Source organism: Mobula birostris, chromosome 9, assembly GCF_030028105.1.
Source record: "Mobula birostris isolate sMobBir1 chromosome 9, sMobBir1.hap1, whole genome shotgun sequence".
Classification (NCBI taxonomy): domain Eukaryota; kingdom Metazoa; phylum Chordata; class Chondrichthyes; order Myliobatiformes; family Myliobatidae; genus Mobula; species Mobula birostris.
This window is the reverse complement of record NC_092378.1, coordinates 13985466-14011208: the sequence shown is the minus strand read 5'-3', so window position 1 is coordinate 14011208 and position 25743 is coordinate 13985466. Positions and strand designations below refer to the sequence as shown.

The 25743-nt window shown below is 39.1% G+C and overlaps 1 protein-coding gene across 8 annotated transcripts in view; it reads left to right on the top strand.

Annotated features, from left to right (window-relative positions):
• Nucleotides 1–25743, top strand: part of ptprq (protein tyrosine phosphatase receptor type Q) — a 188752-nt gene that overhangs the window by 2435 nt on the left and 160574 nt on the right. For 6 of the 8 annotated variants that reach the window (XM_072267504.1, XM_072267510.1, XM_072267508.1 and 3 more), the window contains exons 2-11: nucleotides 1088–1221; nucleotides 4573–4719; nucleotides 6024–6141; nucleotides 6421–6678; nucleotides 8858–9075; nucleotides 11543–11723; nucleotides 16297–16587; nucleotides 19221–19505; nucleotides 20278–20550; nucleotides 21914–22174. In XM_072267504.1, the coding sequence (XP_072123605.1) occupies nucleotides 1138–1221; nucleotides 4573–4719; nucleotides 6024–6141; nucleotides 6421–6678; nucleotides 8858–9075; nucleotides 11543–11723; nucleotides 16297–16587; nucleotides 19221–19505; nucleotides 20278–20550; nucleotides 21914–22174 (2116 nt within the window). In that variant the 5' untranslated portion in view covers nucleotides 1088–1137. Of the gene's footprint in view, nucleotides 1–1087; nucleotides 1222–4572; nucleotides 4720–6023; nucleotides 6142–6420; nucleotides 6679–8857; nucleotides 9076–11542; nucleotides 11724–14226; nucleotides 14284–16296; nucleotides 16588–19220; nucleotides 19506–20277; nucleotides 20551–21913; nucleotides 22175–25743 lie in introns of those variants that run through there. The other 2 variants (XM_072267507.1, XM_072267512.1) reach the window with 2 other exon arrangements.

Sequence of the window (25743 nt, the reverse complement as noted above, 5' to 3'; positions counted from 1 at the left end):
GACATACTGAATCTCCTCAAACTCCTAATGCAATATTGTTGCTGTCGTGCCTTCTTTGTAACCGCATCAAAATGTTGGGCCCAGAATAGATTCTCAGAGATGTTGACACCCAGGAACTTGAAATTGTTCACTCTTTCCGCTTCTGATCCTGAGCGAATGGTATGCTGGCATTTATAGTGAGAGGATTCGAGTACAGGAGCAGGGAGGTACTACTGCAGTTGTACAAGGCCTTGGTGAGACCACACCTGGAGTATTGTGTGCAGTTTTGGTCTCCTAATCTGAGGAAAGACATCCTTGCCATAGAGGGAGTACAAAGAAGGTTCACCAGATTGATTCCTGGGATGGCAGGACTTTCATATGAAGAAAGACTGGATGAACTGGGCTTGTACTCGTTGAAATTTAGAAGATTGAGGGGGGATCTGATTGAAATGTATAAAATCCTAAAGGGATTGGACAGGCTAGATGCAGGAAGATTGTTCCCGATGTTGGGGAAGTCCAGAACAAGGGGTCACAGTTTGAGGATAAAGGGGAAGCCTTTTAGGACTGAGATTAGGAAAAACTTCTTCACACAGAGAGTGGTGAATCTGTGGAATTCTCTGCCACAGGAAACAGTTGAGGCCAGTTCATTGGCTATATTTAAGAGGGAGTTAGATATGGCCCTTGTGGCTACGAGGGTCAGGGGGTATGGAGGGAAGGCTGGGGCGGGGTTCTGAGTTGGATGGTCAGCCATGATCATAATAAATGGCGGTGTAGGCTCGAAGGGCTGAATGGCCTACTCCTGCACCTATTTTCTATGTTTCTATGAGGACTCTTAGGTAACAGTTATAATACTGGATTGCAAGAGATTTGTTTAGATTGACCTGGACATGACTTTCTGAAGCTAGAACACATTGTGCTATATAATGCACATCAAGGCGAGAGTTCAAAGATATGTTAATTAGATGTTAATTATACACACAATTAGTTTTGTACATCCCAAGGCAATTTAGTCTACACAGATTCTGTCTTTGCTCTGAATTTCTGCCAGGAAAATCATGGTCTTTACAATAGCTTCTCTTTATTGTTGAGTAACTCTTAAATTTTACAGCATGCCCCTGCGGTACAAAGTTCACATTCAGCAGTCAAGTTAAATATGACATGGAGCAGAAGGAAAGAAGTACCAAATTGGATAGAGCTATTTATATTTATATATTCTTAAATATTCTAAAGCGTGCATTTCAGGTAAGATTGTACATTATGCACATTTGAATTACAGTATAATTTCTTTTTACTAAATGTTAAGATGATTGTAATATACAATGTAGACTAAATTGTTTTTAAAGCAGCTGAATAATGTTTGATTTTTATTAGTTGGATTGTGCTGTTGCACATTGATCAGCATAAAAGTAATTTGAAAAGAGTTGCTGATCATAATTGTTCAAAAGTAAACATTTTATATGGTACCACAGATGTTGGTTGTCAACAAATTTGTTCCTTGTTAGTGAGAGAGAGAGAGCCTGGGGCATGTTGAACTGTTGGGTAAACAATAGTTTTTGTTGACTGCACATCATGGTTTCTCTCTTAGGGGGCTTTGCTGTTGCTTGGTGGGTGGTGGGTGCTGACCCATTCTGCTGGAATGATTGGAGGGGAGGAAGGAGTTTGATGCTTTGCTACTGTTTGTGTAGGGGAGGGGAGAATGGGGGGGCTTTGAGGTTCTAATGTTTTTCTGCCATTCACTCTTTTGGGGCTCTTCTATTTTTTGTGTGGATGTCTGCAAAGACTAAGAATTGCAGGTTGTATACTGCATACATTCTCTGATAATATATGGAACCATTTGAGCCATCTGAATTTTTTCATGGGCAAATTAGATCTTTGAAATAGGCAAACTGAGATCTTTCCTCATTGCAAACAACACTCAAAATACAGCAAAGCTCTGTCAATCCAGCTCAGGACTTTAGTAGTGCTGAAATGGCAGATTTCCAGATTGTTGGATGCAATTTCATTTACTACTTCAACACATTTTAAATACATTCATGTATTCATAATAAACATAGAGTTGGAACCAGGTAAGCCTCAAGAGAGCTTAGAAAATGCAGCCCCAGTATTTCATAGACACTGAGAGTGATTTGCCCACAATAAAGCTGGAGGTAAAATTGATAGAAGGATACATATTTGAATATAAAACCTTTCAATGACAGAGTTTATGACCTGTCCTCAAATAAGGGCTGTACAAAAGAACACAGCAGCACAATTATTTGTCAGTACAGTGGATTCCTGTTGATTGGTCCATTGGTTAATCAGACAGCCACTTATTTGGAGCAACTCTTAAAAACCAAAAAATTAACCAACAATGCTGGGACTCCCTTTGTTTATTTGGGACGCTATGTCACTTAATTAGGACAATAGGCAGTTGCCGAACAGTTTGTAACTAGCGTCAGGCATGTGAACTTGTGTGGCCGCTAGACACTACATGTGCTTAGAGCAAGTAGTTTTTAAGTAGCATCAGTTGTGTGGCTTTGAGTTCAAAAAGTAGTTATTTTTGTCTTTGATAGTTGGTGAGAACTAAGCAATAAGACAACTTAGAATTGTTTTGCTCACTGCAGTTTCAAGCATTCAGGCTCGGAGATGTCAGAAGTGAAAGTGAAGTGATTTCGCTACTTCAACAAGTTAGGAACCGCAAATAATTTGAAGATGTCAGCAATCATCTTGAATGTTACAAAGAAAGTGAAGATTTGGAGGATACAATTGTTGAAAGCATTTTATATAGGCAGTCCATTATCTGCACTAGTTTTATTGATTTACAGTCAGTCAAAAGAACATGTCAATGTGTTGGTTGTCCATCATGTCCGATGAGCATTGTGGATAAAGTGGATAAGCCATTGCAATGGGACATTTCCACTCTCTCATCCTTGGAAGTCTGGGTCAAATGTCACGAGTAGTCGTAACAAACTGGGGACTTCCTTGGTTGTAGTAGATAACTGTGACTTTTGTGCCATGCCATGCCCTTCACTCTCCACAAAGCATTGCTGATTTGACCTCTTGCTCATTGGATCTCACTGCTGATCTCATCCACCCAGTCCTCTTGAGCTGACTTTACATGCTAGGACAGGCATGAGGCCCGCAAGCTACCCTCACTTGGTTTAGCCTGCCTATCGAAGTGGTATACCAGGGTGTGGTGCCAACGTTGCATACAAACAGCTACTTGAAGCCACAAGTGACAGCATAGTGTCTGGTGGGGAATTAAAGGTGAGTGAGCTTCCTCAGAATGGACATGACAAGCCCCTCCACCAGAGGTGCTACTGCTCCCAGGACATCCCATACATGGTAGCCTACACTGGATGAATTCCTCTGTCGATAACTATTAGAAACTAAAACACAGTTTTATAGTACTGTAGTAGCATTGGTAGAGTTCTAATGTGTTCTGTATTTTATTTAAAAACATAATTTGTTACTCAGTTAAATTTGTATTTTTTATTCCTTTTTAACTATTTCTATGAAACTTCGGCTGATTGCGGCAGCTGCTTAATTGAGCAAAAATGTACTGGTCCCGATGTGTCCCAATTAACCAGAATCCACTGTAGTTACTTAAAGACCATGAAATGGAGTAAGAGGAACTTGTTTTTGAGTCTTGTCTGTCGATCTTGTATAGATAAGGAGCTATAAGATCATGGACATCAGAAGCACTATTCCAAATGTAGAAATGGTTCTTAAGGCTACTCAACTACTCCAAGAAAGATATTACCATAAAATATAGGAGCGGAATTAGGTCATTTGGCCCATTGAGTCTGCTCCGATATTTCATGATGGCTGATCCATTTCCCTTTCAATCCCAGTCTCCTGCCTTCTCCCCATATCCCTTCATGCCCCGACTAATCAAGAATCTATCAACTCCTGCCTTAAATATACCCAATGACTTGGCCTCCACAGATACCTGTGGCAATGAATCTCACAGATTCACCATTCTCTGGCTAAAAAAAAAATCCTCCTCATCTCCATTCTAAATGGATGTCCCTCTATTCTGAAGCTGTGCCCTCTGACCCTAGACCCCCCCCCATCATAGGAAACATCCTCTCCACATCCACTCTATCGAGGCCTATATGGACAGCTTCCTGCTGCTGGTGAAGAGCCATTCAAACTCGTTTGAGCTAAAGCACTGCCACTTAGAACTTGAATTTATTTTAGAGAGCTGTAGTCTTCCTAAACAGATTGTACAGGGTAGTATTATGCAATTTCCTTCATTTAGCTCTTACAATGAACTGCTGACTGACATATTTTTTCCTGAGGTAGATTTTGATAGTACATTCTTTCGAAATGCTGATATACAGAGAACATGGACATTTCTGAGAAGTTGGAAGAAAACGATGAGGCTTGTGTGCTGACACCACCAGGTACCACAGTGCCTTTAAGCATTTTGGGACAACATCAATCAATGAACAGTACTTTAAGCTCTTTATTTCTATGATGGTGTTCAACTACTTAACTGTTGTGGTACAAAAGATTCCCACAAAATCAGAGACAGTTAGAAAATTAACTTATCTTTCAATCTACCACTGCATAACTTCTGATACAAATTAAAAAGCACATTCTTTCCAGCTGACAGACTGCGCAGATTGCCAATTTGCTACGAATAGATCAACACTGAGTGTTTTGGTGGAATGGAATCATTTCGCTGACAGAATACGTGCAGACACTTACTTGATTACATATGGAACATTATCGCCACAATTTTCCAGCACTGTGGTGAGTTCAAAGTGAAATAAAAACAAAGCAACAATAAATTTTATTATCAGAATACACTTACGTCACTATATACAACCCTGAGATTCATTTTCCTGTGGGCATACTCCGCAAATCTTTAGAATAGTAACTGTAAACAGGATCAATGAAAGATCAACCAGAAAACAGAAGGCAACAAACTGTGCAAATGTAAATATAAATAAATAGTAATAAATAACAAGAGCATGAAACAAGAGTCCTTAAAGTGAGATCGTTTGTTGTGGGAACAGGTGAGTGTAGTTATCCAGAGCCCTGATGGTTGAGGGATAATAACTGTTCTTGTACCTGGTGGTGTGAGTCCTGAGGATCTTGTACCTTCTAGCTGATGGCAGCAGCGAGAAAGGAGCATGGCCTGGGTGGTGAGGATCTTTGACGATGGATTCAGTAGCATTACTAAATATTGGTTGAGATAATGAGATATTTATGGAGGATCCACTTGTACTTCATGAAGAAAATCACTTTAGATTTGGAGAGCATTGTTCTACCGGAGTAAGCTGAGTTATTGAAGATCAAATGAGAACAAAAGCAGTGATCTATCTATCAAAAGCAGTGATCAACATATCTAATAAATTCAGTCACTAAAATATAAATGCATATTTTAAAATGCATTAATTTAGCATAATTTACATTAAATGAAAAATTTGTATAGATTGGAATAAAAGCAAGTAACAACAAATCATAAACATGAGAAATTCTGCAGATGCTGGAAATCCAAAGCTACACACACACAAAGTGTTCAGTACTTCAGTTCTTCAGGCAGCATCTATGGAAATGAATAAGCAGTTGACATCTCTGGCTGGGACTCTTCCTCAGGACTGGAAAGGATGCTAGAATAAAAAGTTTCGGGTAGAGAAAGAAGGCTAGCTGAATGGTGATAGCCAAATGGGTAGTAAAAGTCAAGGGCTGGAGAGGAAGGGAATTGGACCATAGGAGAAAGCGAAGGAGGAAGCGACCCTGGGGGAAGTGATAGGCAGGTGAGAAGAATCCAAAGGTCAGAGCAGGGAATAGAGGAAGAGGGGAGGTGGGGGGGGCGGGCAGAATTACTTTACCGGAAGAAGAGATCAATATTCATGTCATCAGGTATGTTATTTGTAACAACAAATAACATTGCACTTCTTTGGATACATTGTGACTATAATGAGTATATTTGAGTGAATTTATGAGGTCCTGCACATCAGTTATTCCAACAAAATCTTTTTGTTAAGGATAGTCTCCAAACTGTTTAATTATTTCCCATAGTTAACAGTTAATTTTCATTCTGTTGGCAGAGATCTGTTCATGGATCGAGTATCATCTTCAATGACCTTCAAGAAAATATGAGCTATTATTTTACCATAAAATCAGTGACCAATGGGAAAATCTTAGGCAGCAAATCATTCACTACTTGTAAGTACTAGATTACTGTGCACTGCATGCTTTTGATTTACCACTGTATGAAATAAACAGAAATGCTCAGCATGGCATTTTTTTCATGAAGAATTTTATGTTAAAAATCTGTATTTTAATGCAGATATTTGTTAGTTTTTTTACACTCCAAACCATTTACTGTTGACGATTGTTTGCTAGTGTGATGTTGAACAAATATGGAAGAAAAGCATTACAGATTTGACATTTCTAAAAATGGTAATTCATTATCTGGTGGGAGGAATATTTTCTATCTTTCAGGTTTGCTTGGAGAAGTTGGCATAAAAACAACTGTTTCAACAACTGCTGTTACATTCGATTGGAGTGAGTTTAAGACTGGAGGATTTTTAACGACAATAAGTCTAAATTTCACTTCATATATTGTACCACCAACTACAAATAATTACATCTGGAATCATTTAAAGCCTGGAACTTTGTATAGTTTCTCTTTGGAGTTCAAGCAAACACACTATGTTGGACTCAGTCTGACACAAGTATTTTATATGATTATTGAAACAGGTATAAAAATCAATTATATAGAGCATGGATAATCAGTCAATTTAACTTTGTAGAGTTTATCATTCTAAGAATTGTTAAAGTATTGTTTCAAAGGAAACAATTTTGACATATGTTAAAATATAATTATAGCTCAATTAATCAATGAACGAATGAGTTTCATATGAGACAAATTTGAAAGCAGGTATGCTTCTTTAAATTAGAGAAGATAAAGCATGCCTTGTTCTTCAAACTGATATATTAAAGAGAATTTATGTATAGATGTGCATATTAATGATTTTTAACAAGTAAGTTTATAAGAAGGTGCAAATGAATTATCTGTATCAAATACTTAAACACAACTCTGCGGTTGATAGAAAATTAAACTAAAAATGTTTCCTTTTAGTAAAAGAAGTTGTTCTGTGCTCACAGAGCAATATTTAAAAAAAATACTCCTATCATGAGAAAGAGATTTTTGCTATATACCCCATATATACCTTGTAGATACTTACATCAGGACACCCATGAAGTCTCCTTCATTCCATGGAAAACAAGCCCAGTCTATCCAAGTCCTCCAATCCAGGAAAAATTTTGGTGATTCTCTTCTGCATTCTCTGGTGATATCATATCGCATTGTGACCAAAATTGCACACAGTACTCCAAGTATGGTCAACCAGAGTTTTGTAAGTTTGAAACATAATGTCCCTTCATTTATTTTCTGTGCCCTGACAAATGAAGGCTAGCATTGTCATATGCCTTCTTCATCTTCCTGTTGACCTGTCGGGCTATCTTTAGGGAACTATAGACTTGGATCCCCAGGTCTTTTCATTAACTTTCCTGTCACACTCTACGCGGACAAACGACTGAACTCTGGTGCGAAGGAAGGACAGTACATCGGTGGCTTGATCCAGTGACACCGCAGGACGAATCATTCTGAAAACACAAGGAACCTTGATTATCGAGAGTCCACTTTAAATAATCATAATACGTGGAAAATCCGTAACAGTCAAAATAAACTTGGCAAGATGAAACCGAAAATATACGGGCTTAACCACTCTAGATAAGAAAACAATTAATAAATACAGGTGCATAGGCTCATGACATTTCCCTTATGTCATTAATGTCCTTCCAATTTCCCAGATATTTGAACTTCTAAAAGCATTACCTCACACTTGTCAGAATTAAATCCCATGTGCCAATTCTCCACCTAACTTTCTATCTGAACTACTATCTAAATCAGCTAAAACTAATCAGTGATAAGATTCAAGAATAGTTCTATGAGCTTTCAGAACTACCTGCAGATAGGTGGAAGTTTTTCCAGTAATGTTAGATGTGGAAGCAGGAAAGCTGGTTGGAGTACTTGTAGATTAGCATAGTTCAAATGCAAGATTGCTGCATCTGCCACAGAGATGATGCCAATTTTGTTGATTTTTTGAGCCAATTTACTGAAAGTAATAAATTCCTTTTGTATTTGCTTTTCTGTTCCTTTGGCCTCATGAGAAATGATCATTAAGTGTCAACTGTACGGTAATAATGAAACACTCGCCAGTGCTTCCAACCATTGAGCACATCTACACGAGAAGCTGTCATAGGAAAGCAGCATCCAACATCAAAGATCCCCACCATCTAGGCCATGCTCTCTTCTCACTGCTGCCATCAGGTAGAAGCTACAAGAGCCTCAGGACTCACACCACTAGGTTCAAGAACAGTTACTAACTTTCAGCTGCGAGGCTCTTGAATAAAAGGGGATATCTACACTCAACTTCACTTGCCTCACCGGTGAAATATTCTCACAACCAATGATCTCACTTTAAGAACTCCTTATCTAATTCATATGTTCTCCTTATTTATTGTTGTTTATTTATATTTGCATTTGCCCAGATAGTTGTCTTCTGCAGTCTGGTTGATTTTTCATTGGTCCTGTTATAGTTACTGGTCTATAGATTTACTGAGTATGCCCACAGGAAAATGAATCTCTAGAAAATGAATATGGTGACATATGTATATATACTTTGATAATAAAATTTACTTTGAATTCTAGAGTATTTCTCAAAAGTTGAATAGCTTACAGCACCACTTACCATAAAAATATATATTTTTTGCATTCATCCAGCAGAGATTGTATTAATGGACCAAATTTCTATCGTTCTATTTATGGAGCTCTTGGAGATGAACGAATGAATAATTGTTTTTGCACTTGCAGCACCATGTCCTCCTGGTTGGATTGGGTCATTTTACAGCTGTTACTGGATTAGAAAAGACTATAAGAAATGGACAGATGCATCAAACTACTGTGAGTCAGTAGCTAATACTGTTCACCTTGTTGACATCAACACTGAAGAAGAGTATAAATTTCTGTCTTCTTACCTGAGGTCACTGAATGAATTCAGCATGTTATGGACTGGTCTAAATGATATTGATGTAAGTAGGAAGTCTTCTGTTTTGTATATATTTTGAAACCATCAACATAAAGATTGTCCATTGGGGTAAGGCCCCACAGAGATGTTGAAAACTGTAAAGCAGGCTATGATCTGCCTTCATGAAAAGAGAGAACAATTTCCTTGTGCAGTTATTGTTTTGAATGTGAAATTTCCTGTCACAAACAAATGTTGTGTCAGTTTTCACTATTGTCTTAGTGTGTGAGATAGTTCATTAGAAACAAAGAATGATTATGAACCAGTAAGAGGATTAAGTCGATTTTGCACCCTGTGTAAAAAGTACTGCACCAAATGTTATTGTTGTAGTGTTTATTTCGGTCAGTCATGTCCCAGGAGTCTATGCTTGTGTTCTTGACATGAAGCTGATGCCTGGTCTAGACAGCTGTTTTACATCCCTCACTTTCTGTGGGAGATAGCGAATGTTAATTAGCCAAGGGAGTACTTCCTGCCTGCATTGAGATCATCATGAAGATTTAGTGGATGCCAATTATGATATATTTATTTTCTGACCAGATAATTGCATTTTTAACCTTTGCCATCAAGGTTCCAAGTGCACAAACATTTGACTTAGGAAAATAAATACTTTATAAATTGTAACAATAGCCTTGACAGCACATGAGCATGAAAACGTGAAAATAGAACATTTGGTTGAACCAGTATATTCTGGTATTTATCCTTCCCATGGGCTGTAGTTGTAATGCCATTGCACAATATGCCTTCATCTGCTTTGCCCATGGAAACTTAGTTCTAAATGCTGTAATTACTGTTATTTCTATTACTATTCAGCCATGGTAGTAGATTCCATAGCTTCTCAGCTCTCACCTACTCTTATCTTCAAATTTCTTTTTTTGCATTCCTTCAGCCAATAGTAAACATCTGTTTTGATCTATATTGCTTCATCATTTCTTAATTGTCAAATTTAACTCATCCACCAGAAATGCAATCTCGTGCTGCATGTGTTTGTTTTGGTTAAAGTGGTTCCTTTAATTATAATCAACTGAACTACCAGGACATCTTCCAGATTCTTGTAATTTTAATTGAATATAGCAGCAAGCTTTTTAATTAAGTGGGTCATTTACAGAATGAATTCCAATGTGCATGCCAGCTTTATTAAAGCTGTTGCATCATTATGAATAAATGCTGAGAGTGCTTTACTTTGAGAAGTCTTTGAGATGTGGATTGTAATTTATCGTCCATCTATAGTTACCCTAATAAACTAGTGGTAGACCTCCATAAATATTCATTTCTTATGTTTCTAGCTGTGGAAGGTAGTGGGAATAAGCTACCATTACCTACTGAATGCTCCCAGTGATGTGTGTCTTGAATAGCCTCTGACAACCAAGTCCAGCTCCGGGCCTTCACATGTGCCTTAGCTACTTAGCCCAACAGAATTGTTTCTACCGACAGGAGAAGGGGCAAAGGTGGGTTACTGGTGCCTTAAAACCAAACACTTCAGGCAGATAGAGCACATCAGCTGTGGTTGGAAGTTCATCTAGGAGAAGCAGAGCTGATCTCAAACCTCCGCTGCCTTGTGTCTATACCCAATCATGGGGAAGGCTTCCGGAGTAAACTCTGAGGGAATAGTCTGGTCTGGATCTGGAATCCTTAAGGCAGTCCATCTTTGAGTTCAGTGCTGACTGGCAACTCCTGTGCTGCTGCTGGTGCCAAACTGTGTTGGTTACTGCAGTTCCTTTGGATTCATCAGATGTGTGGATTATGGGCTACAGCTTGTACTCCCCTGGCTTGCATGTCACGTAGACAATTAGGATGTAATATCCATGGTTAACCCCAACCAATGGAGGGCCTCATTATGCTTATAGCATCCTCTTGATAAAGTAAAGAGGGCATTTTATAGATACTAACCCAGTAATAATGAAGAATCATCAATATATCTCTAAGGAAAGTATACTGAGACTTTTAAAGGGGAAGTTGGCGAGTATTTTGACAAAAGGTCTGTTCTAGCCTTGCATGATGGTGGAGGTGCTATTTAGGTGTTATTAGTAACACCAGTTATTAATAACACCAGTTAGGTGTTATTTGTAACCTTGGTGAATTGCTGTAGTACATCCTGAATATAGAACATAATCCATGTTGAGCAGGCATTGGAGGAATGAATATTACCTTCAGCAGCAGAGATACTGATCCAGTCAGCTTGTCTGCCCTTACAAGTGCACCCTTCTCAGCAAATGTTAAGTATGGTTTATGTAATTCAAGATCAGAACCATTGCAACCCTAGGATATTGGTGATGGGTGGCTTATTGATGCAGTGTGATTTTCTCAAGTATCTTCAATACCTTTCAACAACTGAAAATCTTCTTAGTTAATTTTTCAAAATGAGAGATTGACAGATTTTTATGGAAGAACTCTGACACAGTATTTCTCCTTGAAAATGTTGACACAGGAAAGCCTTCCGATATGGTCACTTATAATAAATAGCTTCTTTTACTCAGACAGAAAATGATCTGAAGTGGACTGACAGGACGACCTTTAATTTAAGCACTATCTTGCTGCAGACTCTGCCATCAAACGAGAGCGACTGCTATGCATTACAACTGAACCCAGTGGGTCCAGACCATGTGTTTACTGAGCTTTTCTGCTTCTTGGCTCTGCCATATATTTGTGAACATGAAGGTAATTTACTTTTAGGTGTCTACATCAATACTAGAGCATCTGTACTAAATATGTTGGATTTTTTTTCCCTCCCCGCGCCTTGTTTGGCGCATCGGGTGGCAACCTTGCCGTTTCTTTAGCGCTTGTCTGCTTTACAAGGTAGAGTTGTTAGCTCAATGCTCAATCCAGCAAGAATGGGAAGTGTGTAAGGAGCCAGCCGGATTTGAACCCACAACCTCTTGTTCCAAGGAATGCGGATACCACTACACCACTGGAACAGACAAGCATGTTCGATGACTAAAGCAAATCTAGTATTTTGTTTGCTTGGATTATTAAAGAAATTAACTCATGTGCGTTTGTGGCCAAGCAGAAAAAAAGTCAAGTTGAAGCAATTATCATGCAGATTCAGCTTTTCAAAGAGTATTTCAAACCGGTGTATAAACATCGTTGATGAGACAAAATTGTTTAATTTGTTGCTTTATTGTCTAAAATCACATCATGGAGTATTCTGGAAGGATACTATGGTGGAAGGCATCATCTTCTATATGACTATAAATAGATATAGAAAATATCTCAATAGATTATATAATAGTGGGATTTTTTTCAATTATTTTCTGTATAATATTTGGAATTTTCAGGATCAGAAAATTGCAGCAAATAATTGAAACCTAGACAGTGTAATTAAATTATTTCTTTAAATAAATTTAACCGTTAGAAGTAAAACTTCAAATCCTTACCATAACCTTGTTCAAGTCCAGCAAATCCACAATCCACCTCTCACCCTTTCGTTGTCTTTTTTGTCTTTATTATGGGACCAGCTGTTCATCATTTGAAATTCATAGTCTCTTAATTTGATATGAAGCAAAGCTTATTTGTATTTTATCCTCATAAGAGTGAAGACTCAAGTTTGTATATAATAAATGAAAAATAATTTAAGTGATAATTTGTTATTTTATATTTACAATGGCGTTGGAAGGATTAAAAGACTTTGGTAGTTGAATTGGCTTGGCAATAGTTTCTCTATTCATGATTTTAAAATTCTTGAGTTTAGAGCCAAACTTAACTTTTGCTTCTACTTCTTGCTGAATTCCTTCCAAGAATATAATTCGGGGAAACCATTTACAAAGATTATCAGAGTGTTTTTAAGTTTGTTGGGTAACCTGAATTTTTAATAGATGTTAAAGGTGCTTGTTTGTTGTTGAACCAGTTATTGATGTATTTATATTTAGTGACTTCTTTGGACACGTTAGACTATAGTATGGAAGTGATCTGCTTTAATCCTGATAAGGTGATACAATACTGCAGTTTATAAGTATTATTCAGATGTGTGGTATATATGTTCGGTAGGTACACATTGTACAGGATTGCATTATTTTATCCATGTTAGCTTTAGAGCTTTGCCAATATTAACTGATTTGTATTGGGGTACATGTTATTGTTAGCCAGCCAGTGGTGTAGTGGCATCCACACCGGACTTCGAGGTGAATGGTCCTGGGTTCGAATCTGGCAACTCCTTCGCTAAAGAAATGGGAAGATTGCTGCCCAATGTGCCTCAAGGCGCGGAAAGGGGTAACAACACCATGCTATTGTTACTTCCTTCCAGAAATGCTAAATCTAAATGTAAATTCCACACATGCCAAAAATGCCATTAGCTCTTGCTGAACATTGACGGTGAACATTGAAATGTAGAGCAGTGCACACAAACTGCTGGAGGAACTCAGCAGGTCAGACAGCATCTATGGAAATAAGTGAACAGCTGACGTTTGGGCTGAAAACCTGTATCAGGACAGGAAAGAAAGGGGGAGGAAGCCAGAATAAAAAGTTGTGAAATGGGGAGGGAGGAAGGACAAGCTAGAAGGTGATAGGTGAAGCCAGGTGGGTGGGGGAGGAAGGATGAAGTAAGAAGCTGGGAAGTGATAAGTGGAAAAGACAAAAGGCTGGAGAAGAATTTGATAGGAGGGGAGAGTGGACCATGAGGAAGAAGGTGGGGCACTTTGTTAAGTCGAGTCCAACACTTTGTGACCTCATTGAACACAGGGTCCATAGGGTTTTCGTGGCAAGATACGGTAAATTGCAGGGCTTTCTTCTGCGCAGATACTGCTGCTGCCCAGGATGGGACCTGGCTGGGTTTGAACTCAGGACCCGTCTGCCTTGAAGTCCAGTGCTGATACCACTACACCACAGGGGAAGTAATAGGCAGGTGAGGAGAAGAGGCAAGAGTGGGGAATAGAGTAAGGGGGGAGGGTGAGGGGTACTACTGGAAGGAGATATTGACGTTCATGCCTTCAGGTTGGAGGCTACCCAGACAGAATATGAGGTGCTGCTGCTCCACACTGAGGCTGGCCTCGTCATGGCAGAAGAGGGGGCCATGGACTGAACAGGAATGGGGACAGGAATTAAAATGGTTGGCCACTGGGAAATTCCTTTTTGCAGATGGAGCAGAGGTGCTCGACAAAGCAGTCCCCAAGTTCCAACGTAGAGGAGGCTGCATCGGGATCACTGGATGGAGTAGACAACCACAATAAGATCGCAGGTGAAATGCGGCCTCACCTGGAAGGACTATTTGGGGCCCTGATTGGAGGTGAGGGAGGAGGTGAATGGGCAGGTGTAGCATTTCTGTCCCTTGCAGGGATATATGCCAGGAGGGAAATTAGAGGAAAAGGACAAACAGACAAGGAATTATGGAGGGAGCGACCCCTGTGGAAAGCAGAGAGTGGGCGGTTGTGGAGGTAAAGATGAGTTTGGTGGTAGGAACCCATTGAAGATAGAAGAAGTTGCGCGGAATGAGGTGTTAGATGCAGAGACTCATGGGACAGTTGGTGAGGACAAGAAGAACTCTATCCCTGTTAACATGGTGTAAGGATGGGGTGAACGCAGATGTCTTGGAAATGGAGGAGATGCAGGTGAGGGCAGCATCAATGGCTGAGGAAGGAAAACCCTATTCTCTGAAGAAGGAGGACAACTCTAAAGTCTTGGAAAAGAACATTTTTACTGGAGGTAGGGTTGGAAGAGGTGAAGTCAAGATAGCATGGGGAATCAGTAGGTTTATAAAAGGTACTGGTAGACAATTTGTTTCCAGAGAGGCAGACAAAAAACAACACACACAAAAATGCTGGAGGAACTCAGCAGGCCAGACAGCATCCATAGAAATGTGTCAACGGTTGACGTTTCAGGCCAAGTCCCTTTATCTGGACTGGAGAAAAAAATGAGAAGTTAGAGCAAAAAGGTGGGAGGAAGGGAGGAAGAAGTACAAGGTGGTAGGTGATAGGTGAAACCATTAGAAGGGGAGGGCTGGGAAGCTGATAGATAAAAGGCTGGAGAAGGGGGAATCTGATAGGAGAGGGTAGAAGACCATAGAAGAAAGGAAAGAAGGAGGTGATGGGCGGGTTGGCAGATAAGGTGAGAGAGGGAAACAGGAATGGGAATGGTGAAGGGAGGGACAATTACCAGAAGTTTGAGAAACTGTTGTTCATGCCATCAGGTTGGAGGCTACCTAGATGCTCTCGTGTGGCCTCATTGCTCCAGGGACTGAGAGGTTGGAATGAGAACGGGAAGCAGAATTGAAGTGGGTGGCTTCTGGGAGATCCAGCATTTTTTGGCAGATGGAGCATAGGTGCTCGGCAACCGGTCTCCCAATCTCCATCAGGTCTCACCGATATACAGGAGGCCACACTGGGAGCACCAGATACAGTAGATGACCCCAACAAACTCACAAGTGACTGCTTTATTGAGCATCAATGCTTTTTCTTTCATCTGTCCTTCCAGGTGAGGCAACACTCATATGTGAATCTGCTGATGTTGTCTATTGTATCTGGTGCTTCCTGTGAGGCTGCTTTTAAATTGGTAAGAACTGGCATAAATTGGGGGACTGTTCTGTTGAGCACCTTTGCTCCATCCATCAAAAGTAAATTTCCCAGAGGCAACCATTTTAACTCCTTTCCCATTCCCATTCCAACATGTTGGTCCATGGCCTTATCTTCTGCCATGATGATTCACACTCTGGGTGTGCCTGGCCTGCTGGGTTCCTTCAGCATCTTGGATGTGTTGCTTGTATTTCCAGCATAGCAGATTTTCTTGTCTTTTATACAGACAGAGAGATTGAAGAAGGGGAGACGGATATCAGAAATGGACCATGTGGATTTAAGGGCAGGGCGAAAATTGTATGTAAAGTTGATGAGTTCAGCATGGGTGCATGAAGCAGCATTAATGCAGTCATCTCCCTCTGGTGCCCCTCCTGTTTCCCTTTCTCCCATGGTCCATTCTCCTTTCCTATGTGATTCTTTCTTCTCCAGTCCCAGGCCTTTCTACCCATCACTTCTCTGCTTCTTACTTCATCCCTCCTCCCCAACGCACCTAGCTTTACCTATCACCTTCTAGCTTGTTCTCCTTCCCCTCTCCCCACCTTTTTTATTCTGGCATCTTCCCCTTCCTTTCCAGTTCTGATGAAAGGTCTTGGTCTGAAACGTTGACTGTTTATTCATTTCCATAGATGCTGCCTGACCTACTGAGTTCCTTCAGCATTTTGTGTGCATTGCTCTGAATTTCCAGCATCTGAGAATCTCTTGTCTTTAATTTTAAATGTGTTGTTTTTCAGTCTTAGTTCTCCCCAGGACAATTAAACTAAAATCAGAAGATGTTAATGAAAATGAGGCAACTATTATCTGGGATGATCTACAGGATTTGTTCTCCACAACATCTGAGTTATTTATTTGGTACCAACCAAATTCAGGTGAAGAAAAGCAACATTCCAGTAAAATATTGCCAAATGTGACTAAGGCAGTCATATCTGGGCTGAAACCTGGTCACCACTACTACTTTGCAATAATGATGAGAGATGATATGGGTGCCCAGAGAATGGTTAGTCCTATTCTGAGTGTGAAAACAAGTAAGTTTTTTTGGTGTTACACTGATAGTATATAATGTAATATACAAACCCCATTTCCAGAAAAGTTGGGATATTTTCCAAAATGCAATAAAAACAAAAATCTGTGATATGTTAATTCACGTGAACCTTTATTTAACTGACAAAAGTACAAAGAAAAGATGTTCAGTAGTTTTACTGACCAACTCAATTCTATTTTGTAAACATACACAAATTTAGAATTTGATGGCTGCAACACACTCAACAAAAGTTGGGACAGAGGCATGTTTACCATTGTGTTACATCACCTTTCCTTTTAATAACACTTTTTAATCATTTTGGAACTGAGGATGCTAATTGTAGTAGATTTGCAATTGGAAATTTTGTCCATTCTTGCTGGATATAAGATTTCAGCTGCTCAACAGTCCGTGGTCTCCGTTGTCTGATTCTCCTCTTCATGATGCGCCATACATTTTCAATAGGAGATAGACCTGGACTGGCAGCAGGCCAGTCAAGCACACGCACTCTGTGTCTACAAAGCCACACTGTTGTAGCCCGTGTAGAATGTGGTCTGGCATTGTCCTGCTGAAATAAGCATGGACGTCCCGAGAAGAGACTTCGTCTTGATGGCAACATATGTCTCTCTAAAATCCTAATATACGCTTCAGAGTCAATGGTATCTTCACATACATGCAACTCACCCATGCCGTGGGCACTGATGCACCCCCATACCATCACAGATGCTGGCTTTTGCACCTTTTGCTGATAACAATCTGGATGGTCGTTTTCAACTTTGGCACGGAGAACACAACACCCGTTTTTTCTGAAAACTAGCTGAAATGTGGACTCATCTGACCACAGCACAAAGTTCCACAGTCTTTCGGTCCATCTGAGATGAACTCAGGCCCAGAGAACTTGCCAGCGTTTCTGCATAGAGTTGATGTATGGCTTCCTCCTTGCGTAATACAGTTTCAAGTTGCATTTCTGGATGCAGTGATGGACTGTGTTGAGTGACAATGGTTTTCCGAAGTACTCCCAAGCCCAGGTGGCTATAATTGTCACAGTAGCATGATGGTTTCTTAGGCAGTGCCGCCTGAGGGCTCGATGGACGCTACTTTTATACCCAGTCATGATACCTCACTTGCTACCAATTAGCCTGCTTAATGTGGAGTCTTCGAAACCGGTGTTACTTGAATATTCTGTGCACTTTTCAATCTTATTTTAACTCTGTCCCAACTTTTGCTGAGTGTGTTGCAGCCATCAAATTCTAAATTTGTGTATATTTACAAAATACAATCAAGTTGGTCAGTAAAACTATTGAAAATCTTTTCTTTGTACTTTTGTCAGTTAAATAAAGGTTCACGTGAATTAACATATCACAGATTTTTGTTTTTATTGCATTTTGGAAAATATCCCAACTTCTCTGGAAATGGGGTTTGTAATTAGCAGTATCATTTGTTGTAATGACAATAGAAGATAATGCTTTAATATTAATTACAGCAGATTATAATATTAAAACAGTTCTGATTCTCAAAACTACAGGTATTTTGTTGCTTCCAAGCAATGACAATGTGAAATAAATTTCAACACAAATCTTTAATACATTCTTGAAATTTAATATTTCTGCTCTGGAAATCAGAGATGTTTAAAAGGAGTGTAAATTTCTTCTGACAGAGATCCATCAGGGTGTTTTTAATTCCTACTGCTTGCAGTCCAGTTGGCACTCATCACCTGCAGTACTTTGTGGAAGGATGTTAATAAAACCATAAGATATAGGAGCAGAATTAGGCCATTTGGCCCATCAAATATGGTCCACCATTTCAAAATGCCTGATCCATTTTCCCTCTCAGCCCCAATATCCTGCTCTCTCCCCGTATCCCTTCATGCCCTGACCAATCAACAATCTAGCATTGTCTGCCTTAAATATACATAAAAACTTAGCCTCCACAGCCGCCTGTAGCAACAAATTCTACAGATTCACCACTCTCTGACGAAAGAAATACCTCCTCATCTCCGTTCTAAAAGGACACCCCTCTAATCTGAAGGTGTGCTCTCCGGTCTTAGGCTCTCCCATCCTAGGAAACGTCCTCTCCACACCCACTCTATCAAGGCCTTTCGACACTTGATAGATTTCAACCCCTCATTCATCTTAATTCTAGTGAGTACAGGCCCAGAGTCATCAAACTCTTTATATGATAAGCTCTTCAATCCTGGAATCATTTTTGTGAACCTCCTTTGAACCCTCCCCAGTGTCAGCACATCCTTTCTAAGATAAAAGGCCCAAAACTACTGGAGATAGTGCTGTAAATATTGGGCTGTAGCTGCAAATATTTAGTGCGGCTCTAGAACTGATGCTGGTGGTGACTGGTGACTGTGAAGCAAGGGTAGGATCATTGTAGGCCAGACCAGAGTTTATTTTAGCAAGTTATTCTTTTGGAATAACAATAAGCAAAGACATTAAAACAACATCTGCCTCATGGAATAGAAACAGAATGAACCTTTGGTGTTCCTCGTATTTAAGTTCTAAATTATGTTGTCTGATTTTGTAATTTTTAAAAATGCTTTCTGATGAAAAATCAGATGCTCAGTTGATACTCTGTTGCCTTATATTTAGACATTTGTTTAATTTCCAAATGTATACATTTGATCTTAAATAGGGCCAAATCCACCACGAAATATTACAGCTGGAGAAGTAACATGCTCTTCACTACAATTACTCTGGATTGCACCAGAGGAATCAACATCTGAATCCTTTCATCATTACCTCATCAGCTTTATGGCATTTAAATCAAGCGATCTTGTCGCTGAAGACGTTCCAAGAGATAAAACCTCTGTGGTACTTAGGAACCTTAAGCCATTCCAATCTTATGAAGTCTATGTCCAAGCAGTGACAGAGGGTGGATCACTGAGTTGTGCTGAAGGACCATTATTTGCAATAACAGGTAGAGAAAGATCTATTTTCAAACAAAAGGACCTGAATTTACATTAAAATAATTTCATTCTGCTGCCAGTCTATATCTTTTTCACATGTAGCATGTAATTTACCTCTACTTGTAATTTAAAATAATTTAACACAACACTTAAGTAATTGTGTTTGACATTAGTGAGGCCTAATTTGGAGTGTTGTGTGCAGTTTGGTCACCTATCTGCAAGAAAGATGTAACAAGGTTGAAAGAGTGCAGAGAATATTTACAAGGATGTTGCTGGGTCTGGTGGACCTGAGTTATATGGAAAGATTGAATAGGTTAGGACTTTATTCCTTGGAACGTAGAAGATTGAGGGGAGATTTGATAGAGGTATACAAAATTATGAGGGGTATAAATAGGGCAAATGTAAGCTGGCTTTTTCCACTGAGGTTGGGTGGGACTACAACTAGAGGTCATGGGTTAAGGGTGAAAGGTGAAAAGTTTAAGGGGAACACGAGGGGAAACTTTTTCACTCAGAGGATTGTGAAAGTATGGAATGGGCTGCCAGTAGTTTAGATAGCAGAGGTGGCAGGGGTATGGAGGTGTACAAATTCGATAGGGGAGGCAGTTGAAATGGTTTGGTATGGACTCGATGGGCCAAAGGGTGTATTACTGTGCTATACTTTTCTATGACTCTATTGAAATCAAATGGATAAACCTGACTCAAATGAAGCCTTTAGAATTTGAGCTTTGGAGCTATTCTTACATTTGTGTTTCAGTAATTATGTGCTGTATATTTTGACTTTAGATCCCAGCTCTCCAGTCAGTATTTACATTGATAATGCAGAAGTTTGGGAGAACAGAATCATTATACATTGGGAGCCTCCACTGGAAGGATGTGACGAGTACCACCTTCGAATACAAATGAGCAATAAAAGCAATGAAGTAAAAGAGTTTTCAGTAACAAATACAACACTCTTTCAATTTGATTTCATGATCCCTGGAGTCACATATGACATTGAGGTGATGGCAGTAAGGAATGGGAAGAGAAGCAAGCCAGAATATATCACACAGACAACAAGTAAGTGAGAGAATCTAGATATAATTTATTTGGGAGGATTTTCTGACATTATTAATTTTGTGGTTCTGAAGTTACTCCTTGTCTCCTGCTGCCACTGTGGCAGGAAATTAACAAATCTGAAAAAATTGAGTGCTCTGTTTCCTGGTTGCTTTAAAAGTAAAGAGGCTTTCAGTGTTCTACCTGCTGAGGGGCACTGGCTACTATGAAACAACAGTATGCCGATTACAACAAGGACACATTGGTGGAGTCTAGGTAGAGCAGATGGCTGGTGATGAAGGAAGAAAAACATAAATTATTTATCTGGATTGAGCCATCACCTGCAAGGCATGTGGAACAGCTTTGAGGTTGGACGTGCCTGATTGTTCAAATTTCCAGAGAGGTTTGTGCCAAGTGCAATGTTTCCAAATACTCATAGAAACTTCCATGGATGTTCAGTCATCCAGCAAGCCTTTGTTGGTATCAATTAGGAGAGCTCTTCTGGGTTCAGCAACTGAGATCATCAAGATAAATTGAGAGTCATATTTATTATTTTGTTAAAAAAAAGAACAGATGCTTGTAACTTTTTTTTAGAATAGTCTCACAGACAGGTAAAAGTGGTCCCAGTTAATAATAGTACAAAATAAAGAGAAAGCACTGGGGAATGATAATTTGTTCATTCCCGCCCAAAACTGCAGCAAAATTGGGTAGAATGATGTGGGTAGATTCTTTTTGCCACTAGAACAATGGGTGTTGTTAATGACCACAGAACTGCTACTTACTGAATTGTTTTTTTTTGCTTCTCCTGTTATTCTCTGTAAACTCTAAAGACTGTTTTGTGCGAAAATCCCAGATCAGCAATTTCTCAGATACTCAAACCATGCCTTCCGGCACTAACAATCATTCCACTGTCAAAGTTACTCAAATCACATTTCTTCCCCATTCTGATGTTTGGTCTGAACAACAACTGAACCTCTCGATCATGATACACATGATTTTATGCATTAAGTTGCTGTCACATAATTGGCTGATTAGATATTTGCATTAAAGAGCAGGTGTAGCTTATAAAATGGCTACTGACTGTACTTATGGTAAACCAAAAGGAAGTTCTAACGTGCAAAAGAAATTAAATATTTGGTTGTGTTAATGAACTCTGTTCCTTGGCGACTGATTCTGCTCTTCTTTCAGGCTGACCCAGACAACTCATAACTCTAGACCCTTATTTGATCCTTTACTGTCCTTTGATTCCCATATTCTCTCCAATGCAAAAATGACACTATTTACTTCAGTAATAACCTCCCTTCCCTTATTCCATTCATGTATGCTGGATATTTCCTCATTTAGACAACTCATTTTATAAAATAACAGCATTATCATTTTTTTTCAGGGCCACTACCAGTTGAGATTGTCTTTCCCATTGATATTCAGACCCACTCAACAGTACTGTATGTTGGAATGCCAAAAACTGGCATATTTGATGAAGTCATCGTTACATATGGAGATGAAATTAAAAGAATAGCTACATTTAGGAGGTATATTAATATAACAATAGAAAAATTGATCCCTGGTGAAGAATATAAATTTGCAGTGTATTCAAACAGTGGCAACGTGAAGAGCAAAGTGTACAGGGTTCCTGCTGTGAAAACCCGTAAGTATTAAAAATAGCAATCTGTACACATCCATAACAAGTATGACTTTTAAATTCATCTTGCACTCATTTGTAATTCTTACTTCACAATTTTTGATGGATTTTCAGTGTTTGAAAGAATTGTGTTCATCAAGAAAGGGTATGAGAAAATTGGTAGAGTAACTAACAAGCTAAACTGTTTGTAACTTCAGAACATTAAACTAGTTCAAAATAAGTCGTGCGAGTCTGAAATGTGGGTTTAACTTTGAGTTTACTTTAAGTGAGATGCACGTGTATTACGTGGTGGTTTGATGACGTATGCAAATAACGTATTTTTAGATTAAAGAGCAGATGTATCTAATAAAGTGGCTACTGACTGTATTTATGGTAAAGCAAATGTGAGTTCTAAGGTGCAAAAGAAATTAAACATTTTGTTCTGTTAATGGACTCTGTTCCTTGGTGACTGATCCTGCTCTTCTTTCAGGCTGACCCAGACAACTCATAACTAATTATTTATTTAAATGAACAAGAATGCTTAATTAAACCTATACAGTGGCATGCAAAAGTTTGGGCACCCCAGTCAAAATTTCTGTTACTGTGAATGGCTAAGCAAGTAAAAGATGACCTGATTTCCCAAAAGCGTAAAGTTAAAGATGACACATTTCTTTAATATTTTAAGCAAGATTACTTTTTTATTTCCATCTTTTACGTTTCAAAATAACAAAAAAGGAAAAGGGCCCGAAGCAAAAGTTTGGCCATCCTGCATGGCAGTACTTAGTAACACCCCCTTTGGCAAGTATCACAGCTTGTAAACGCTTTTTGTAGCCAGCTAAGAGTCTTTCAATTCTTGTTTAGGGGATTTTTGCCCATTATTCCTTGCAAAAGTCTTCTAGTTCTGTGAGGTTCTTGGGCCGTCTTGCATGCACTGCTCTTTTGAGGTCTAACCACAGATTCTCGATGATGTTTAGGTTAGGGGACTGTGAGGGCCATGGCAAAACCTTCAGCTTGCACCTCTTGAGGTAGTCCATTGTGGATTTTGAGGTGTGTTTGGGTTCATTATCCTGTTGCAGAAGCCATCCTCTTTTCATCTTCAGCTTTTTTACAGACAGTGTGATGTTTGCTTCCAGAATTTGCTGGTATTTAATTGAATTCATTCTTTCCTCTACCAGTAAATGTTCCCTATGCCACTGGCTGCAACACAAGCCCAAAGCCTGATCGATCCACCCCCGTGCTTAACAGTTGGAGAGGTGTTCTTTTCATGAAATTCTGCACCCTTTTTTCTCCAAAGGTACCTTTGCCCATTGCACCCAAAAAGTTCTATTTTAAATTCATAAGTCCACAGGACTTGTTTCTAAAATGCATCAGGCTTGTTTAGATGTTCCTTTGCAAACCTCTGATGCTGACTTTTGTGGTGAGGACGCAGGAAAGGTTTTCTTCTGATGACTCTCCCATGAAGGTCGTATTTGTGCAGGTGTGGCTGCACAGTAGAACAGTGCACCAACACTCCAGAGTCTGCTAAATCTTCCTGAAGGTCTTTTGCAGTCAAACGAGGGTTTTGATTTGCCTTTCTAGCAATCCTACGAGCAGTCCTCTTGGAACGTTTTCTTGGTCTTCCAGACCTCAACTTGACCACCGTTCCTGTTAACTGCCATTTCTTAATTACATTACGAACTGAGGAAACGGCTACCTGAAAGCGCTTTGCTATCTTCTTATTGCCTTCCCCTGCTTTGTGGGCATCATTTATTTTAATTTTCAGAGTGCTAGGCAGCTGCTTATTGGAGCCCATGGCTGCTGATTGTTGGGACAAGGTTTGAGGAGCCAGGGTATTTATAAAGCTTTGAAATTTGCATCACCTGGCCTTTCCTGACGATGACTGTGAACAAGCCATGGGCCTAACAAGCTAATTAAGGTCTGAGACCTTGGTAAAAGTTATCTGAGAGCTCAAATCTCTTGAGGTGCCCAAACTTTTCCATGGTGCTCCTTTCCTTTTTTTCCACTCTGAAATTGTACAAGACAAAAATAATACACTAATCTTGCTTAAAATGTTGAAAAGAATGTTTCATCTTTAACTTTAGGACTTTTGGAGATCAGTTCATCTTCTACTCACTTAGCTATTCACAGTAACAGAAATTTTGACCAGGGGTGCCCAAACTTTTGCATGCCACTGTGTATATATACACGCACATGATCACGCAAGTATTACTGAAATATTAAGCACAAAACATAAACTTTGACGCTCTTTCCTTAAAATGAATAATTATAACATCTCACATCCATTATTTTAGAAAATCTCAGGCAATAAGGATAAGGAATAAGACATTCATAGGCCTTCTGATTTTGCTATAAACTGAAGATGATAAAATAGAGTTAGAGATACAGCTGACACTTGAAACAAAAGTGCCTACTGTGAATTAAAAAGTTTAGCAATTATCTTCTGGCCTTGTCTACTAGGATTTTTTTTAGCTTTGACTTAGAAGTTTAGTAACCCTGTATGAATGAATCAAACAGCACAGAAATTTGTTATCAAGTATTGGGGAGACATCTAATTATACTCTTTCCCAGTAATGGTTGCTCTGTATTGAGATAGAGAAGTTTATTGTCTTTTGCACACTGGTCGAATGCCCAAGTTGGTGTGGTCTTTCATTGATTCTATTGCTATTATTTTCTAATGGATTTATTGAATATGCCCACAAGAAAATGAATCACAGGGTTATATATGGTGACATATATGTCCTTTGATAATAAATTTACTTCGAAATTTGAATTGTCAAACTTTCCCATCATTGATAACGGAGGTTGATTTGGCTCACCAGGCAGTTAGTATATCTGTACAAGGATGCAGATCTTTTATAAATACGTACTGATATTTTTAACTTCCCTTTATAGAAACTGATAAGAGGAAACATGAGAACTTAGTCATATGTAAGGTTGCCTAACCTCAAAACATTTTAAATCCTTTTTTCTGTTGCTTATATTGGGAACAGAATTTTTCTAGGTCCTCAAGTTTTGATAAATTACTGCACTGCTATTAATCAATACACTATTTCACTTTCTGGGGGATATAATTTGGCATCCAAAATTCTGCTGGTGACAGAATTTGGTAAAATTTTTCATTCTGTGAAATAATATGTTTTGTAGAGGCCAGAAGTTACAAGGTTAAGGTTTCAGTTTCCTTAATGGAGTTGGGCTGAAGCTATCACGATAACGTAACGTGCATTAAATGACAAAGTGGATCCTGTAAATCAGTTTAGATTACAGATTGTTTACTGACAGCTTAAATTCAGCTCAGCAATGTAAAGCAAGTTAAAGACTTTTCACGCTCAGTGTGAGCACTGTGATGCAGAAATGTGTTCTCTGGCAGCTACAAACCATGAAAAAGGAACTAATTGTTTGAATCAACCTGATATGGCCTGATACTAAGATGACTAACATAATATGGTCACACATTGGAAACCGAACACAGATTGATGCTTTACAGCATGTGTTCCCAAGCTGGGGTACATGGACTCCTTGGTTAATGGTAGGGGTCCATGGCAGAAAAAAGTTTGGGAATCCTTACCATAGAATATTAAATTCAATCAAGTTTAATT